The 15,307-nt window shown below is 44.1% G+C and overlaps 1 protein-coding gene across 1 annotated transcript in view; it reads left to right on the top strand.

The window, feature by feature from the left end:
- Positions 1–258: 258 nt before the first annotated feature.
- The window catches only part of FER1L6 (fer-1 like family member 6), a 110,567-nt gene continuing 95,518 nt past the window's right edge, over positions 259–15,307 (top strand). The window contains exons 1-7 of the mRNA XM_044914306.1: positions 259–334; positions 4,251–4,371; positions 7,494–7,548; positions 7,645–7,776; positions 10,157–10,219; positions 13,821–13,899; positions 15,146–15,302. Of these exons, the coding sequence (XP_044770241.1) occupies positions 259–334; positions 4,251–4,371; positions 7,494–7,548; positions 7,645–7,776; positions 10,157–10,219; positions 13,821–13,899; positions 15,146–15,302 (683 nt within the window). The remainder of the gene's footprint in view (positions 335–4,250; positions 4,372–7,493; positions 7,549–7,644; positions 7,777–10,156; positions 10,220–13,820; positions 13,900–15,145; positions 15,303–15,307) is intronic.

A 15,307-nucleotide genomic window follows, 5' to 3' on the forward strand; every position in this document is an offset into this window, starting at 1 on the left:
TTCTAGGTGGAACCCATAATTTCTGGGGGGCTTCATGGTTTCTGCAAATGTAGAGCTGTCTGAAGAGCTTGTTGGGTCATCCTGACACTGGTCTTTTGATCCCCATCCAGGGTGGAAGAGGAGGCTGGTCAGCTTCCAGGAGAACTCAGTGTGTGTGTGTGTGTGTGTGTGTGTGTGTATTTCCTCCTTATATGTCTGAATTCCTCGAAGTTACTATTACAGTGTTATTTAGTTTTTCTTCTTCTTTTCAGAAAGGGGATGTTTGGGTTCAAGCTGAAGAAGAAGAAGAAGAAAGGAGAAAAGGGGTTAATCCTAGCCAATAAGGCTGCCCAAGGTGAGGCTTTTGGGGGTGGGGAAAATGCACTACCCTGGTGCCTACAGGTCTCACAGAGCTGAGCCCTCCTTGGCTGAGAATGGAGCTCTCCCTCCGTGGGAGTGAGGTGGGAAGTGTGGTGCCTGCTGGGTCTTCGGGCCCTGCCGGTCACAGGTATGGTGTCCGCCCCAGTGCTGCTGGTCATCTGGTCACTGGACCCAACAGGTGGGGCGGACACCTGCTGGGCTGTGGAAGGGGACCCCAGGGGGAGAGAGTAGCAAGGTTCAAGCTCCTGTTTCTGTCCTGATTTGCTCTGTGGTCCAGGAATCACAACACAGCTGTGATTCTCGGCTTTTCCCTCTGGCAAGTGGGCACGATGGGGGTTGCTGGGCCGACCTCACACGCCTTGGGGAGGATCCAGTGAGATTTTAAAAATACGAGTGAGGACAGCAGCTGCTACAGGGGAAGCTTTACATTTATTGTCTCATTTGACCCCGCCATCATCCGACCAGTGGGTGTTGCTATCCCAGGAGGTTGTAGAGATGCAGAGAGAGTAAGTCAAGTGTGGGAAGGACAGCTACTGAATTTGCAGGGCACCATGGAAAACGAAAATGCAAAGCCATTGTTAAGAAATTATTAAGTTTCTGGATGTCAATAGCAGAGTATTAAGCCAAGTGCGATGAGATCCTTCAGATCACAGGACCCTGTGTGGCTGCACGAAGCTCAGAATCGGCCCTGAGACCCAGAGCACAGGCCAGGAAGCAGTGAGCAGCACTGGGATGTCAGTCCCGGCTGTCTGACTTTGTGTCCTCAGAATGGGCTACTTGCATCTTCAAAAGAGCAAATGAATCCCCAAGTTACAGTGTGAACTGTGCCAGTGGGGATAGGCCTGGCGTCAGGTAGACACACATGTTTGTTGAGTCAGATAGGATTAACCACTTCCGATGGACAGTTCTGCGGTGGTCTCCTAGAGTCCACTGCCCAGCGGCCCTGACAACAGCGAATTCAAGGCCAGCTCTCTGGACCATTTCTAAACCAAAATGGTGCAGTGGGTCTGCTTTATCTTCACCCCTCTTGTCTCCTTGGGGGGCCTCCCTCGCCCTTCACTGCTGCCCCCTGCGGGTGCTCTGTCGCTTCATGTCCCTCTCTCCCAACTCCATTTCCTGCCCTCACATATAACCTATAATGGAAATCTATGGACCCTTATTCATACTGATGAAGTCATCCTTGGATGGGATGAGAGAGGCATTTTAAGTGGGGACAGGGCTTAAAGCTACCTACTCAGGGAAAAAGGCTTTTAGGTCTTATCTGGTGTCCTTGAAATTAGGACCCTGCAGTGGGTCCCGGGGCATAAGGTTGAATGAGACAGTCCCTTACTTTCAGGACCTTATGAAAAATAGTATTTAGGACACATTTAGTGAGTCCCTGCTGCTTTTTAGTTGACATGCATCATTCATGACTCTGAAATGTAGGTTCCTTTGCTCCTGTACAATAGAGGTGCAGAGAGGTTGAGTGCTTACCCAAAGTTGCACAGCTAAGAAGTAGAGAAGCTGGCTTCTGAGCAGAGGTCAATCTCATACAAGAGCCTGGGTTTTCCTACTCCATGGGTCAGCCTCCAGTTAGGAGCCTCTACTGACTGCACCAGGGAGGAAAGAACAAGCTGGTGGAGATTTAGGGCAGTCAACCTGAGGCATTTCAGAGAAGCTGACTCCCCAGGCTCATTCTAATTAGAGTCTTTAGCCCACAAAGAAACAGGGCAGAGTGGAATCAGGCCCTTCCTAGAAAGTAAATAGCATTTATGCTGATGGCCAGGGGCTTGCCCCATAGGAGACTGACAAAACAAAGTCCATAGTACGCTCTCTCCTTTTTGGCCTGGCCTGGGAAGTTAGGGTTTTACTGGATGAAGTATATGGAGATTCTCAAAGTCAGTGGCTCTCATATCCGTGTATTTGAGGCATAGTGGCTATGTCTTAAATTTCATAAAATTCCGATGATCCTAACCCATCCATTAATTAGTTACTCAAAGTTATTGAGTCCCTCCCATGATCAGCCATTCATTCATTTACTCAACAAATGCTAATGGACTGTAAACTGAGTGCTGGGTTCTGCGCTAGATTCTGGTATAGAACAGTGCCCTCGGGTAGTTTAGAGGGAGGATCACCCTATGTAGGACTTTTCTGTTTGCCTTTCCCAAATCAATTCTCCACCCTTTTCCACCTGTTCTCAGTCCCAGGAGGCTGACCTGTATTGATGCAGAACCCAGGTCCCTTCCCCAGTGGGGCGCCTCAGCAGAAAGGATGAGGGAGGGAGGAGCATGAGCTCAGATCCAGGGATTGGATGTGTCCCTCAGCTGAAGGGTTGTAGGGAGCTGACTGGACCTGACTTCCCTTCCTTCCAGGTTCTGGTAACTGCTCTCTTGCCTCATTTTTGGAGCCTCCAAACAGAAACAGCTTGGCTGCTATGAGCCCCAGATAGCTGCACAACTCTTTGTGATTTTCCTGTACCCACACCTTTGTATAAAGTCCTCAAATCATCCTGTTCTGGGGGGGGGGATGGGGGAGCCTCTTTTATCTATTGAGACTTGAGTAGGTAACTGCATTACAGGTTGAGAAGAGTGCTATAAAAAAAATAGACAATAAAAAATAACACCTCTGTGAGGTAGGTAACATTGGCCTTGCCTGGCTTTATAGATGAGGACGACAGGGCTGAGAGAAGTGAAGTAACTTGCCCCAAAACATAGTTAGAACCTTTGGAGTCAGGGTTTTGAACTTCACCATGCAGTCTCTTAGTGCCTGAGAGAATTCCACACACTCTTTGGTTTTTGTCAAAAATCTGTCTGAGAAGTGGTTCTTAAGCTTTGCTATACATTAGAATCACCTGGGGGGATTAAAAAAAAATGGACATCTGGGTGACATCCCAGATCAATTAAATCAGAAGCCCTCCGTGGGGGAAGAGGAGGTCTAAAGAATATGTTTACTATCCATTCATTTAAATTTTCTAGGCACTCGTGCATTCATTTCCTGTGGCCGTTGTAACAAATGACCACAGACTGGGTGGCTTAAAATAACCCACATTAATTTTCTCATAGTAACAGAGGCAGGAAATTCACAATCACTATCACGGGACCGAAATCACAATATTGGCAGGGCCTCACCCCCTCGGGAGTATCTGATTCCTCCCTCTTCCATCTTCCAATGGCTAGGGTGGCAGCGTCTGGCCCATCTCTGCCTTGTGATCACATTGCATTCTTCTGTTCTCCCGCCTCCCTCTTGTAACGATACATATGATTGCAACTAGGACCCACCTGTAGAGTCCCGGATAACCTCCCCATTGGAAAATCCTTAATTTAATCAAAGACCCTTTTTCCAAGTAACATTTACAGGTTCTGGGGACTAGGACTTGAGGTCTTTGGGAAATATAATTCAACCTAGGACACCTTTCTACTCAAAATTGGCCCTCAGACAGCAGGAACAGACTTACATGGACCATTGCTGTTAGAAATGCAGAATCTTGGCCTCCACCCCAGCCCTACTGAATCAGAATCTGCATTTCAACAGTTTCCCAGGTGATTCTTACGCACATTACCTTTTACTGAGGAGGTTCAGAGGGAATAAATGACTTGTCTGAAGGTCCACTGTGGCAAGGTCATGACTTGAAAGCATGTCTTTAAGTTCATAATCCAGTTGTCTTTCCACAATACCATGCATATACATCTACTCTTTTTTTTGGAAACAGAAGATGAATATTTTTTTTAGAAAAATTAAGGTACATGCCTTTCTTTTCTGCCAGTGAGATATTAAGTTTCATGCTGGCAGGGAATGTCTTATAGGCTCCTTGTACTCCTTATGATGATTGGCATAGTGCTGGACAGTTGAGGCTCAGGTCACCTCTGTGTATATCATAATTGACAGTTTTCTTCCTTTGTTTGCTCCTCTAGATGGCCAGAGTGAAGCAGAGGCACCACAGGAGGGGTCTTCTCACCAGGAAGGACCAGGAGGAGATTTTATTTATGATCATGAATCTGTCACTCCTATCACTTCAACTCCTCCAAAGAGAAGGTACAGTGTTGGTGCAGGCAGTCGGCACACATTACTGGGTACCTCCCATGTGGAGGCACCTCTGCAGGTTCTGGGGAACAGAGAATAATACCTGATTACTGTCTGCAAGGAGCCAGATGTCTAAGACAGGAAGACAGACGTCTGTATCTACTTCATATCCTCTATGGCAGTGCTGGCCTCTTGATACCGGTCAGCCTTCAGCAGGCCAGGGGCCCAGCTCTACCAGCTTCTGGTCTTCAATCCCCTGAGTTAAGGTCCTGCTGTGCCTCATAATTCAGGAATGACAGGAACAACAGAAGACAGACTCAGGACCTGAGTCCCTCACCTGCTCTTTAATTCATCAAGGTGCCAGATATCTTAGCTTTGTGTTTGTCCCAAGTGTTTATCCTACCCAACAAAAAGTCAGAACAAACTGTCCTTTTGCATGTGATTTGCTATTATCAGTTAGCGCTTCATGTGTAACAACCCCAAGCTCAGAGGCTTAATACAAGAATTTATTATTGCTTATGAATCTATGAATTAGTTGGTTAGCTTTACTGGTTCCAGATAGTTATACATCCATCACTCATGTGTGTGTGGTCACTGGTAACTCTGCTGATTTTAGTTTGAGGGTTGGCTGGTGGTAGGCTGGTCTAGGATTGCTTCACCCAGGACCACTGAGCTCTCCTCCATATGGTGTTAGATCCTCTAGCAGGCTAGTCCAAGCTTATTCCAATAGTGGTGATGGCAGAGTTTCAAGAGAAGGAAGGCAGAGTGGAAGTACACAAAGTTTCTTGAGTCTAGGCTTGGAATTAGCAAAAATCATTTCTGCTGCATTCTATTGGCTAATGCAAGTCACAAGTCCAGCCCATGTCAGAATGAGAGACTACAAGTTACAAGGCAAAGAGCATAGATCCAAGGTAACTAATACTTGGGGCTATTGATGTCTTCAGTCTACCGTATTTGTTTATGTCATTTTCTTACTCATGGTAATTCCTCACGCCCTCCCTTCTATTTCTGCTCAGAATTCTTACTATCAATAAAGCATATTAGTCCTTCCCTGTGTGGCAGAACCTGAATTGTAACTGGGCCATGGCAGGATAGCACACAGTAGATATGTGTAAGAGGTAGAGGGTTGTTGGGAAAGAGCTGGAAATCTGAGATGGTGATAGCTGAAAGGTTGACTCTTAAAAGGAGACATGAAATTTGTATGCATATACTCACTGCAGTATCTCCTTCTCCCTATATGGCACCATGACAATCATGGCCCCCCAAGTCCCCCGAATCAGGATTGCAATTATTTTTAAATATCCTTGAAGGGATCCCTTGTGATTTACTTCACCAGAATAACAATACTGAATGAGGAAGGCAGGGGGAAAAGAAGTAAGGAGGAGAAGACTTTCTTTTTCCCTGGTTAGTGCATTCTGCATCAATCAAAATTCTACCCACCAACTAATGCTCAAGTGACATCTAATCTCTGCAGTAAAGTCTTTGTTGCTTACCTGGACTCTCAGGAATGTCTCTCTTCTTTGAACTTGTATCACATTTTTTTTTCCCTACAACACATTTTACATTTACTAGTTCTTTCTTGATATGCTTTGGTCCTCTCTCCCTGGGATAGATTGCTAGCTCTGCAAGGGCCAGGTTGCTAGCTCATTCACCTGTTTATCCTCTGAGACCAGGAAAGCACTTTCACACGGTAAATGGTCAGTATGAATTTGCCATTTTATTAATGAACTTATATACCTTTTGATATCTACCCTTCCCTACATGCATTATCTCCTTTAATCCTTAGAGCAACCCTATGTGGTCAGAATTATTATTTCCACTTTCAGATGAGGAAATTAAGCGTAACATCACAAAATTGGGAAAAACAAATATTTTAATTCAGATCAATCTGACTCCAAAGCTTTGAGATTTTTTACTAGCTTACTCTGTTCTCTATTAGACTCAATTATAATCAGCAGAAAAGGGATGAAGTCAAATGCAAGATGGTATTTTCAGAAGGCAAGAGAATAAAATTCAATAGGAACTCAAGCTCATTCATTTCCCACTCATTGCTGCCTTGGTGACGACAGGGATTCTTCACCTCTTTCTACTATTATCAGTTTCTAAATACCCAGGTGTTGCACATCTGTTTCCAATTACTTATGATAGTCCAGATAAATGAAATCCCCTGGAATGTGAAATCTCACTGAGATGGCATCTAGGTTGTTCCTTCCAATTTTCTCTTTTACTAATTCTTTTTTTTTTTTTTAAAGATTTTATTTATTTGACAGAGAGACACAGCGAGAGAGGGAACACAAGCAGGGGGAGTGGGAGAGGGAGAAGCAGGCTTCCCGTGGAGCAGGGAGCCCGATGCGGGGCTCGATCCCAGGACCCTGGGATCATGACCTGAGCCGAAGGCAGACGCTTAACGACTGAGCCACCCAGGCGCCCCGCTCTTTTACTAATTCTTTCAAAAGCAATCACAAAACTCAGGGTTGTTATATTTACTAGAAATGGCAAAGGGGCGCCTGGGTGGCTCAGTCGGTTAAGCGTCTGCCTTCGGCTCAGGTCATGATCCTGGGATCGAGTCCCACATCGGGCTCCCTGCTCATCGGGGAGCCTGCTTCTCCCTCTGACCCTCTCCCCGTCATGCTGTTTCTCTCTCTCTCTCTCAAATAAATAAATAAAATCTTAAAAAAAAAAAGAAATGGCAAAGAAGTCTTGTGGATAGGATCAGACAGGAGATAAGGGAGATCTTTATGTAGACCCAGCTCTGCCACTGACTTGCTGAGGCATCTCAGTTTCTCATTCTGTATAAAAAATAAATGATACTGATAATCATACTCACAATAAGAGTTGACATTTATTCTTGCCAAGCACTGGGTTAAATCTTTACATGCATTATATCATTCACTTGTAGCAATTACCTCATGTGGTAAGTGCTATTATTAGTTCCACTTTTAGGATGGAGAAACTGAGTCATAGAGAGGTTAAGTCACTTGTTTATTTACATTTATCTCCTCCAGAGATGGAGAGAGAATATGTGATACAGTATTAATAAAACTACTTAGATATACCTGGGAAAATGTTTTCATGGCTTATGGATCTAAAGTGTGTTCTTACTTAAACAAATACATTAAACTTTCTTTTAATAGATCAAAACTGTCGACTAAGATCCACGATGGGGAGGTCAGGTCCCAAAACTATCAAGTAAGTGAATGACTCCTCCTGCCCAGCCTCCCCCAGTTCTTCTTGTGTGAACGAACAGCAAGGTCCAGAGTGCATACATGCTGCTTTGTGTTGTAGATTGCCATCACCATCACTGAGGCCCGCCAGCTGGTGGGTGAGAACATTGATCCAGTTGTGATCATTGAGGTCGGGGACGAGAAGAAGCAAAGCACAGTGAAGGAAGGAACCAACAGCCCATTTTACAATGAAGTAAGTCGTGGAGGTCACCAACATCTTCCCCACCAATTCTCCCTCCACTCCCATCTGTGGGAAAGCTGTGCCCCTCCTCACTGCTTCCCACAACTCGTCTAAGCCTTGGCAAACCCTCTGAGCCTCCTTACAAACAACCCCGTAGAGTTTCACAAAAAGATGATGAAAAGGAGAGGGGAGGAATTCCTACTGATTTTAAATTCATTGCTGTGTTTTCAATATACCCATTTTCTTATTTCTCATATGCTCATCTTCACCCATTATAAGCTCTGGTTTTAAGTTCAATAAATGTATTGAGCGTTGGTGATGAAGAAGATAAACATCTTTTTCATGAAAGAGACACTAGAAATTTAATTATTAATTTTGAAATAGGCATGTTGGTTTGGAAAGTAAAGCAGACGGGTTTTTCTAAGCAGTGTAAAAATTGTGAACATCAAAGCGAAAAACATCAGAGAGAGACAGGAAGCTTCTAAATGTTATACAAAAAATGCAGCAAACTCTTAACTATTTCCCTAATGGGCGTAGTAATTGAAAAGGGAGACCATGGAAAATGAAATCAACAGAAAATAACCAAATCCCACTTGAGCTGTTAACTCCTTTCCTCATCACTCCTGCCTCTGAGCTTTCACCATGAGGTTTTTCCTTCCCATCCTACCTTCACCTCCATAACAACTTTGGCATGGATGAGACATGAAATAATGTGTATGAAGATGCTTTAAAACTGCAAAGCTCTACAGATTTGTTAAATGTTATAATTAGTATTTTCTTTATGCATACAAGTCCTGGATCTAAATGACATGAAACTGGGCTTATGTGTCATCAGTAGACATACAAGTAGAAACATAGAAGTTGAACTGAAAACCTTTATTACAGCTTTTGACCCTAATTTTCAAGCCCAAGGGCCATCAGATGTTGAAGGAACCAGTTAATAGGGGCTGGGGAATATTTTCCAGCTAGAAAAATGTGTGTGGCTCAAAGGTCTAGGGAACCTGTGTGAGGCAATTGAGTTTGAAATGTGAAAGCAGAAAACAATAAACATTGGAACGAATTTATTGGTCCAAGGAAATCACAACTTTCATATATCCAAACGAGGAATTTCATGTGAGTTTTCCACATAAAAAAAAATTCTGAACAACACAACTCTTTAAAAGTTTGAACACATATATGAAAAGCTTCCTGAAATAGCATGTGTATTTTCCCATTTTCTTAAACAGAAGACATTGAATGTAATGTGGCCTGTCATTGATATCTAGGGACTGCCATTTTGAAGGTTTCTTATTATGATGTATAATGGCATCTTTCAATTTCCACATTTTGATTTTTCTGTTCTGCCCTTTAAAACCAGGCTGTGAGCAGTCAGTTCTCCCTTTCCTACTGCTGTCCTGTTCATCTCTAAGGTCCTTGAATTATTCCTCCACCCTAAAGCTCAAAAACAAACAACCCATGAAGCGACTTCCTGGTCCTGCCTCCCCCACCCCTACCAGTCCCCAAAAGACGCAACCTACAACAAAACACCACCCCAGTGTTCTACATCTTAGGAGAATATTACCTCACATTTGGGAGGTACTGGGTAAAGTTCAAAGGGTGAAACATCTATACTTGAACGCTTGTGTGATAATTTCTGGAGAACTGAGCCGTGCTCTCAGGCTCAGCAATAACCAGCTGTCTGAATCCAGGCATGTCTTTTAAATCCTTTGGTCTTCAGTCTTCTTATCTGTAGAATAGAGAGACTGGTCTAGAGAATTTCTTCAACTCTAAAATTCAATCACTTTCTTAAAATTAGAAGTCCTCCTTGTCCATAATTTCTTTTCATTCTCTTCCTGGTCAATCTTGGGAATGGCCACAAAGATGTTTGAAACTGAAAAATCCTGAGACAATGAGATTTTAATCAATTCACTCCAAATTAAAACCACACTCTGATTTTCACCCATCATTATTTATAGACCAACAAATTAAGAGAATTGACAATATCAAGGGTTGGCAGGGGATGGGGAAATGGCTTTTTCGTATGCTGCCAGTGAGCATGTAAAATGGCTTGGCCCCTTTGGAAAGAAATTTCATATTATCTATTAGATATTTACATGCACATAAGCCATGACCCAATAATTGCACATTTTATGTCCATTTTAGAGGAAAATTCACGTATATCCTGTGCAAAGATGGAGATGACAGCATTTTTTTTTTTTTGCATTTGAAAAAAAATTGGAAAGAATTTAGGTGACCCTAAATAGGGGATGGCCAGTTGATTTATGGTGTATCCATGCTACTGAGGACCATGCAGCAATTGGTTAAAATGGTAGAAATCTATGACTAGTCCAGTAATAAAGTTCTTAAATGCAAGCCCTGAATTTATGGTCAGAATGAACTTTATGTTTTTTAGTACTTTGTCTTTGACTTCATTGGACCCCAATTGCATCTTTTTGACAAGATCATCAAAATCTCAGTAAGTATATCATTGGTGATGGAAGTGGGAGGGTGATGGGAGAGATTCTAGGTATTGGGAACTCTCTAGAACAGCTCAGCCTGCTTAGGGGTGAATAGGTTTGGGAGGGTGAGTGTGGGATGGTAAGTGCAAAACCAACAGGATGGAACATGAAATAACTAATGTGGAGGAATTTGAGAAGGAAAACCTCCTCAAGGAAACCTGTGCTTCTTGGAAACAAGTTATAAGCTACTCTCAAGCTATCATGAATTGAATTGTGGAGTTTACTAATGTGGAAATTTGCAACACATGCTTCAAATGTCATCTTGACAGATTGCCATTTTGAGTCAATTTATTTCTTTTTATGAGATGAAATGTTAGTGTTTCTCTCTTGGGATGATATCCACACTAATGATAATTAATCACACTGCTCCCCCCTCCTAGTTGGTAATAAATAGAAAAGGAGGAAAAGGCATCAGGAAGGAACCAAATATATCAGTAATGCTGGATCAGAGGACATGATTTGGAGCAAGTGGTTGCCATTTGGCCTCTTCCTAGCTGCCTTTGAGTGTAGACCTTAGGACCTGTTCATGGGGGGTTGTGTCTGCTGCACATACCCTTCTTCAGCTCCGCGGGTGAATTCCTGTCTCCACAGATCATGTCTGAACAGTAGAGACAGAGAAGCTTCTTGGTCTAGCCAGGCACCTTATCCAGGTGGTCCACCACATGGAGGACAGGAACGGGAAGGGAGAGTGCCCATGCTGAAGGGCTAGTACTTCAGAGAAAATGGGGGCCAGACAAGATTGATACCAACCTCACATCACTCAGCAAAGGGACAGAGAGACCAGTGGGTGACAGACTGCATTTATCTCACCAGTCTGGGAAATCACTGCTTCTCCCATGAAGAGGTTAGCATGGCTATGCATGCCTGAGAGAGGCGGAGTGGGTCGTGGAAGGGTAAGCGCTCTCCTCCTAATGGTTCTGAAAGGACAGACTCCATACTTTATGTACCAGTGCAAGACATATGGAGAGTGAGGAAATGTTTTTCTCCGCAGTGACACCAACTCTAGTTAGAATTTTGAAGATGGCAAAACTTGTCTTGGAGACTTCCTTGCCTGTCCTTATCATCCACCCATCTCTGTAATTTATATTATATTATATTTATTTTGTATTTTATATATGTACATAGTCTTATATATATATATATAAACATATATAACATATTATATATAGGTCCTGCTTTAAGTCTTAGGTAATAGTGGAATTATTATATTCTCTTTCTCAGGGGCACTTGAAGAATGTGACTCTTGAAGAATGAAAAGTTATCAAGAATCAAACATTCTTAAAAAAATAAGAGCCAAACATTATTTATTTATTTTAATTTTTTTAGAGAGGGAGAGCATGAGCGGGGAGGGGCAGCAGGAGAGGGAGGGAATCTTAAGTAGACTCCACACTCAATGTGGAGCCCATTGCAGGGCTCGATCTCACAACCCTGAGATCATGACCTGAGCCGAAATCAAGAGTTGGATGCTTGACCGAGGGAGCCACCCAGGCACCCAAGCCAAATATTCTTAATTTGAATTTTAGGCATGATGACAAGTGGTACAGAATATATTTTGGGACCTGGGGCATTGCCTCAGACTTTGTTACATTGCATAGCTCTGGCAACCACCTGTTTGTGAGATTGGCAGTGTAGCTGGGCCCTAAGGAACTGTCTAGATTTCAGACAAACAATTAATAGCTAGATTTTCATACCATAGCATAGACAAGGGTCATGGCTTTCTGTGGGACCGTGGATTTTTAGACTGAGGACCAAAGCTGGTATTGCCTTTCTTTCTTTCCCTAACTTGGAAGAAGAGAATACTTTGGGACCCCCAAATGACCCTTAGGGACAGAGACCAAAGATTTTAAAGGGAAAACTCCCCTTGGAGGGGAGTATTTAATACAAGTTTTCTGGTAGTTCATGGACTAAAAGTCAACATGCCCAAAATAAATTCAACATGGGACAAGAAGGGGGTGGAGTGCAGTAGGCAGATACTATTGGGATAGACAGGCTGTAGCAGACTATGGTGGTGCCAAAGACCATCTTCCTTTGACAGCGACCACAGGCATGCAGGGCCCCCAGCACTCTGTGTGTGATACTCCCTGAAGTCCCTGTAATCTCATGCTTGCCCGCACCTGGCGCTCAGACTGGGTGGATGGATAATTTGAGGAGGCCTCCTGTGTTATTTAAAGACCCATGTGGGCTCTTATGTCCCATTGTGCCCACAGGGACCCAGATGCCTTGGGCCTAAGAAGAGAGCCTGAATCAGGCTTATGTTCTTGCTGGGGCCTTTGGGAAGCCACATTAGCAACTGCAAGCATGGGGAGGTTTGGAGTGAGCTTTATATATGTGGCCTTAAATAACTCCTCCCCTCGAGCCAAGCTGTCCTTACTTGCCCTCAGTTCTCTTAACTCCCCTACAAAGTTTGGGCGAGGTAGTAAGGGTAGAAAGGGAGATTGGAAGGGCTGTCATTTCTTCATTTCCTAAAGTCAATTGAATTTATTTTTATTAGTTGCCTCCACCAAAAGGAGCTGTTTAGAAACCACATAAGTCTTCCACTCATCCATCATTCGATCAGTCAATCATTCATTAATTCAGTGAATGTTTACTGAACACCTATTCTGAGCAAGGCCATGCATGTGGTGGGTGGAAGAAAGTAGGAAACTGTTTCTGATTCAAGGAACTCATAGAATGTCATAGAAGGGAGCCCAGAGACCCTCTAGTCTAACACAGCTGGTGCAGGAACCCCTGTCGCTACCTTTCTGACATGGGGTTTTGGCACACTGCTTGGTTATATCCAGTGATGGACGGGTCACTATCTCTAGAAAAGCCTGTTCATTACTGGGAAGTTCCATTATAAAACCTATCCTTATAGTGAGCTGAGTCTCTCTATGTGTGACTTGGATCCACATGGGGAACCTACTCCCTCTTGTACATGGCAGTGTTTCCAAGATTGGAAAACACTTCAGTTACCATTACCCCACCTCCACACCCCCAGTTTTCTTTTTTCTGAGTTAAAGGTTAAACTACTCCTGCTTCTTCAGCAGTCTCTTATGCAGTGTGCCTTCTGGACCCCGTGCCAGGTCTTCTGCTTTCCTTTAGAGCTTCCTCATCCTGATAGCACTGCTCAGTTCTCTGAGTAAGTTGTGAGCAGAGTGTGGTGGAAGTTTAGGAGAGAAAGGGGACTTTCAGCTGTGGGGGATCAGGGAAGGCTGCTTGGAGGAGGCAACATTTGCTCTAGGCATTGAAGGATAGGTAGAGTTTCAATAGGGAGAGATGGGTGTTGAAGGGTGGGCTGTACCAGAGCTCACTTTGGTTTAAAAAGATACTTTTCAGAGAGTGAGATTTGTTAGGTGCCCTTCAATAGCTGAAAACCTGCTAGGGGGAAGAGGTCCAGGTGAGATACTTCTGGATGCCCTTTTCACTTGATGACCAAATGTCACTGTGCTCCAGACAAGAGTGAAGGCCAGACAAGCGTCACGGTCTAGAATCCTTGCTGAGGGGTCATGAACCCATTTCACAGATTTATCCTCAAAGAGAAATCTAGTGCAGCCAACTCACTGCTCCATCTCTCCTCAGGTTTTTCACCACAAGCTGATAGGCAGCATATTGATCGGCTCCTTCAAAGTAGACCTGGGGACTGTGTACAACCAGCCTGGTAAGGAAGCATCACTTCCCAATCTCTCCCTTACTCATCTCCAGTTTGCCACACCTGGAGGTCAACTCATTCATGTACCCATCCACTGACCCACTCATTCAATCAGATGAGCACCAATTACACAGTTGGAGCAAACCCGGCTCTTTTCCTCAACGTTGACCATCTAATGACAACATTATCTTTCATGTCCATACTTCTGAGCAGTTTTCTTCCCCCAACAAATTCCGTCTGTAAGTTCGTGCTGTGATGCTGTGTGACATGGGCAGAAACAGTGACATAGGAGTTACACATATGGACTCCAGAGCCAGATTGCCTGGCTTCACATTCCACCCTGCTCTTTCATGGTTGTGCAACTGACTTGACTTCTCTGCACCTCAGCTTCTTCATCTGAGAAAATGAAGATAAGATAGTACCTCCTTTCCAGGGTTGTTGGAAGATTAAGTTGATACATAAAGTGCTTCATATAGAACCTAGCTCAGAGTAATGGCTGTGGCATGCCGTATAAGGGTTGGCTATGATAATTCTTATTATCTCTGATTTATAGGAAAGTGAAACTCAGAGAAGGCAGGTAATTTGTCCAAGGTCAGGAGCTGATAAGTAAGAGGGCCATCAACAAATCTAGATCTTCTCATGAAAGCTCCCTTCTCTTCAAAGCAATTCCAACTCTCATGAGTTGGGGGCCAGGAGGGCAGTGGTTGGGGTTAATACCTTAAGGGGTGCTACAGACTGTGGGGAACAGGAGAGCTCACAACCCACATGAAAGGAGCAGTGGCTTCTCAGCTCCTTTACCACCTGCGAACACGTGGAACTGTACATTCTGTATTGGCAGATCTAACAATTTTTTTTAGATAAGCCAGAGGTCTAGATTTTGTAAGAGCTTTTAAAGTTTGGACTGACAGTGTAGGCCAAACAAAAAGATCCATGAGCCCCATTTACAGCCTGTGAAAGAGTATGTGACTTCTTTACCCCATTGATGTCCTCCTAGCCTGTCCAAGCTAGGAACCTATCTAGGTGATTAGCGCTGGGTGGAAGGCTTTCCAAATACCTGTGGCAGGTTGGAGAAGAGAGAGAAGAGGGTGGGAACAAAAGGAGAGGAGGGAAGGAGGGGAGGGAGGCAGCACGAGGCTGGGGATACTGACAAGAGCTGCTGCCTCCCAGGGAGCAGATCCAGGGAGGCCTGGGGTGTGGGACAGACCTGCTGGGTCCAGCTGTGTGGGGAATCGGAGCTGTCAGGACGCTTTTACAGGTCATCAGTTCTGTGACAAGTGGGCCCTGCTCACAGACCCTGGCGACATCAGGACTGGCACGAAGGGGTACCTGAAGTGTGACATCAGTGTGACTGGGAAAGGCGACGTCTTGAAGACCAACCCCAAAACCTCTGATGCCGAGGAGCAAATAGAAAAGTGAG

This window comes from Neomonachus schauinslandi, chromosome 4 (genome assembly GCF_002201575.2).
Source record: "Neomonachus schauinslandi chromosome 4, ASM220157v2, whole genome shotgun sequence".
NCBI lineage: Eukaryota > Metazoa > Chordata > Mammalia > Carnivora > Phocidae > Neomonachus > Neomonachus schauinslandi.